The sequence below is a fragment of the Vipera berus genome (assembly GCF_964194415.1).
Source record: "Vipera berus genome assembly, chromosome: 3".
Classification (NCBI taxonomy): domain Eukaryota; kingdom Metazoa; phylum Chordata; class Lepidosauria; order Squamata; family Viperidae; genus Vipera; species Vipera berus.
In genome coordinates this window covers 124,496,921-124,500,758 of record NC_138204.1, presented here as the reverse complement: position 1 = coordinate 124,500,758, position 3,838 = coordinate 124,496,921, and the positions used below count along the sequence as shown (strand labels likewise).

The following is a 3,838-nucleotide window of genomic DNA, read 5'->3' as shown; positions in this document are numbered from 1 at the left end:
TGAGATGATCCCTCAATAAACACGGGAGCATCGAATACATAAGCAAAATCTACTTAATTTCAGCCACAACATTTTGGGAAGTGTGTGAGAGAACTGGTGTGTTCAAGCAACAGTTTAATAAGAATGATCAGAATAGAGCTGGAAGGGACCTTGGAGGTCTTCTAGTCCAGCCTCCCCCCCCCCCCCCGTAGAATAAATTTGAATGCAGAATAAACAGAGTTCTTTGCCAGTTCCTTTGTTGCCGCTGCAAGATTTTCCAGGATTTATAGCACTGTTAAGACCAAGGCACCTACAATGCTTTAGGGGCGTGTATCTTTCAGCTACTGCCTTTTCCATTTTGAACACCAAAGTTTATTGGACATCTTCCACTCTCCACGTCTAAAAACCCTCAGAAAACTTTCCTTTCTTTTGGAAGCAGCAGCAACAACAACCACCACAGACAACCTGCCCAGAACTGAGCAAATGCCTCAACCAGGGAAGTATCTCCACGCCACCAGGACATTTAAAGGACAGAGGTTGCAAAATGGGTGCCAGGTTTGTTGAAGACGAAGTTACTGGCAATTAGGGGGGGGGCGGATGCTAGTTTAGAAACGGAGAGGCAACTAAAGAGGAAAAAGAAAACTAGCTAACATTGCGGACGCTATCTAGAATTCGGCTGTTCACAGCAGCCACTTCTCAGGACCGAGAAGGCTCGGGTGGAAGCCTCAATTTCCTGCGCCAATAGTCGAGGAAACGAGGGCGGGGCCGGCTGGCTGGCTTCCCTTTCTCGGCTCTCGCATCCAGCTGCGTGTGAGTGCGCGAAACTCTTGACTCCGCGCCAGCGGGAGATGTCCTGCTGGGCGGGCGGTGCTTCCCTTATTTCTCCCTTATTTCTCCCCCTCCTCCTCCCCTCGCTTCCCCTCGCATGGAAAGGCGCTATAAATGCCGCGGCCGCCTGAACGGGAAGCCACGACGGGGGCAGCCGAGTTTCCCCTCGAAAAGAGGTTTGGCCGCGATCGCCCGCTAACATGTGGTTTCTCCTAGTGGCGGTGGGCAGCCTGAGAGCCGGGCTGCTGGCGTCGCCCTCGCCGTCTCCAGCGCCGATCCCCTCAAGCGCGCAGTGCCTGGGCTCCGCCTGCTTCGCGCTCTTCGGCGTTTCCAGGAGTTTCGCCGAAGCGGGAGACGTCTGCGAGGCGGGCGGCGGGCACCTCATGACGGTCCGCTCCACGGTGGCGGCGGAAGCCATAGCGCTGCTGCTGCCGCCGCCGCCCCGCCACCGCCCCGCTAGCGCGTGGCTAGGCTTGCGCCTACCCGGCCGCCGTTGCGTCGAGCCGGCGAAACGCCTGCGGGGATTTCAGTGGGTGACCGGCGACGAGCATACGGACTTCGAGGCTTGGGAGAGCGACGGCTCCGGCGCGAAAGCCCCCACCTGCGGCCCCGCGTGCGTGGTGGTGACCCGCGAACAGGGCTGGCAGGAGCGCGCCTGCGACGCCACCGCCGAAGCCGTCCTCTGCGAGTACGGCTACCCGAACGGGACCTGCGGGCCCCTGCCAGCCGCCTTCGCGGTCACTTACCTCACGCCCTTCGGCGCCCGAGAGAGCGATCTGGTGGCCTCTCCGCCGGGCACTACGGCGGAGGTGCCGAGTTTGGGGGCCGTTCTGGAGTGCCGCGCGCAAGGCAGCAACGGGTCTTTCGACTGGGGCTCAGCCGCGCCCGGCGCCTGGGATTGCCAGTTGCAAAATGGGGGCTGCGACGGTCTTTGCAATTTGGACGAGCGAGGGAGACCCCACTGCGCCTGCCTGGAAGGCAAGACGTTGCTGGAGGACCAGCGGAGCTGCTGGTCCCCGTGTGCCGGTTTAGGATGCCAGCAGTATTGTGAGCCTCAGGGTGACTCGGGAGTCTGCGTCTGCTTTGAGGGTTATGAGCTGGGTTCCGACGGCAAGAGCTGCTTGGACATTGATGACTGCCAGGCCACCCCAGGGCCTTGTGAACAGGAGTGCATCAACACCCAGGGCTCATTTGAGTGCCGCTGCTGGCAAGGCTACGATCTGGTGAAGGGCAAATGCCTCCCCGAAAAATGGCCGTGCTTTGATTTAACGTGTGAACACGACTGCAACCTTGTTGGCAGAGAGTACAAATGCACATGTTTTGAGGGATATATCCCTGACTCCAAAAATCCTCATAAGTGTCTCCGATTCTGTAACCAAACTGAATGCGTTGCACAGTGTGACCCACACAATGTAGATGAATGCTATTGCCCAGAACGCTTTGTCTTGGAAGTGAACATGGATGGTACGAAAGTATGCACAGACATCAACGAGTGTGACTCTGGACTCTGTGATTCCCTGAAGTGCATAAATGTTCCTGGCAGTTACTACTGCATCTGTCCCAATGGACTTATTGAAGAAGCCGGCAGCTTCTGTGAGCAGCCATCAGAAGAACCGGAGGAGTTTTCAGGAGAAACTGAAACTTACCCCACAACATCTGTACCTCCTTCTTTTGCCCCACCAGAGGATGGCAGCAGCCGAGGGACATTGGTTGCAATCATTGTTAGTGTCACCTTTACTGTTGCGATGTTGGTTGTTATTATCTGCTACCTGGTGAAGAAACGCTATGCTGCACAAAGCATATCTGACTACAAATCTCAGCAGTCTGAAAGTGGTGTGGCATTGCAGCACGTTAGCCCAACGCGTGCCTCCTCAAGACAGAAAATGTAGGAAACATTCATTTTGCAAGAAGAAAAGATTAATTTTAAAAACTTCAAGGAAGTGTTTTAAGAATTTTTTGGGGGGTGGGTGGGAGTCCTGTGCAGATGCTGTTTAATTCATAACTGCCTGCATGAACTCTGTAATAATATTTTCCTTTCATTTCCTGAGAGTTAATTGTCATGCGGTGAGAGCAATGTTAGTATTTGACACTGACTTATAATGTGAATCCCTCGTGTGCGCGGAGAAATGGAGTTTGGGCTGCATTTATGTAGGATTTCAGTTCTGCCACTGCTTTTCTTCAAATGCAACATGATTAGTCTACTATTTGTTGTACCAGACACCATGCTGCCTGTGTTGAAGATCAAGATCAAATGAAATGGGAAGGATATTAAAATCCTCAACTACAAGTATTTTGTCTGGAAACTTGTACTGTTAAAATATGTATTTCTTATTCACAGCTTTCACCTTGTTAACATTACTGGACAACAATTCTGTGTATCACTCTTGACATACCCTCTGTATATGTTGGGAGTTAGCTATTAGCTCTTGCCAAATTATCCATTTAATTTGCACCACACTACTATGCAGCCCCATTCTCCTCCTCTCCCTTTTTTTGTTACAGATTGGGAGAATTTACCTTTATATTAGACCTTCTGTTTGTAATACAAACTTTGTGTGTTGTCAAAGTAGTATGCAGTACTTACTGTTATAAGCACAACTACTTTATTGCAATATTGTTACTTTTTTCTTTGTGTGTCCCTGTGAAATTTCCTTTGTCTTCATCTCGTTTTCAGATTGTTCTATTTATCTGACAGTGGATTTCTTTAATTGAAAAACACGGTTTGCACTTTGGACACTTTTGTTTAACTGGATTAAATTCCTTTCTTTCATGTTTTGCTTTGTTTCTAATACAAAATGTCTACCAGTTTTAGTGGAAGCTCTATCATGCCTTTCAGATCTTCAGTACTGTATTGGAAAGAGTTGGAGAATAACATTTTAATGCCTTCATCTGAGATTCTTTTTTATTTTTATTTAAGACAATAAACATGATAAAAAGGACTTTAAACATTGTAAGGCGAATTGTATTTAATCAGCTGTAAAACAAAATCCAGCTAAATGTGAGTCCTTTGCACTGATTTCTAGTGCAAAGC

At 50.0% G+C, this 3,838-nt stretch overlaps 1 protein-coding gene across 1 annotated transcript; it reads left to right on the top strand.

Moving 5' to 3' along the window:
* The first annotated feature begins 978 nt into the window (after nt 1–978).
* THBD (thrombomodulin) lies at nt 979–3,463 on the top strand. The gene has a single exon (XM_081322812.1). It carries the CDS (start codon nt 1,008–1,010, stop codon nt 2,694–2,696), a length of 1,689 nt encoding a protein of 562 aa, XP_081178938.1. The 5' UTR covers nt 979–1,007; the 3' UTR covers nt 2,697–3,463.
* Nucleotides 3,464–3,838: the final 375 nt, after the last annotated feature.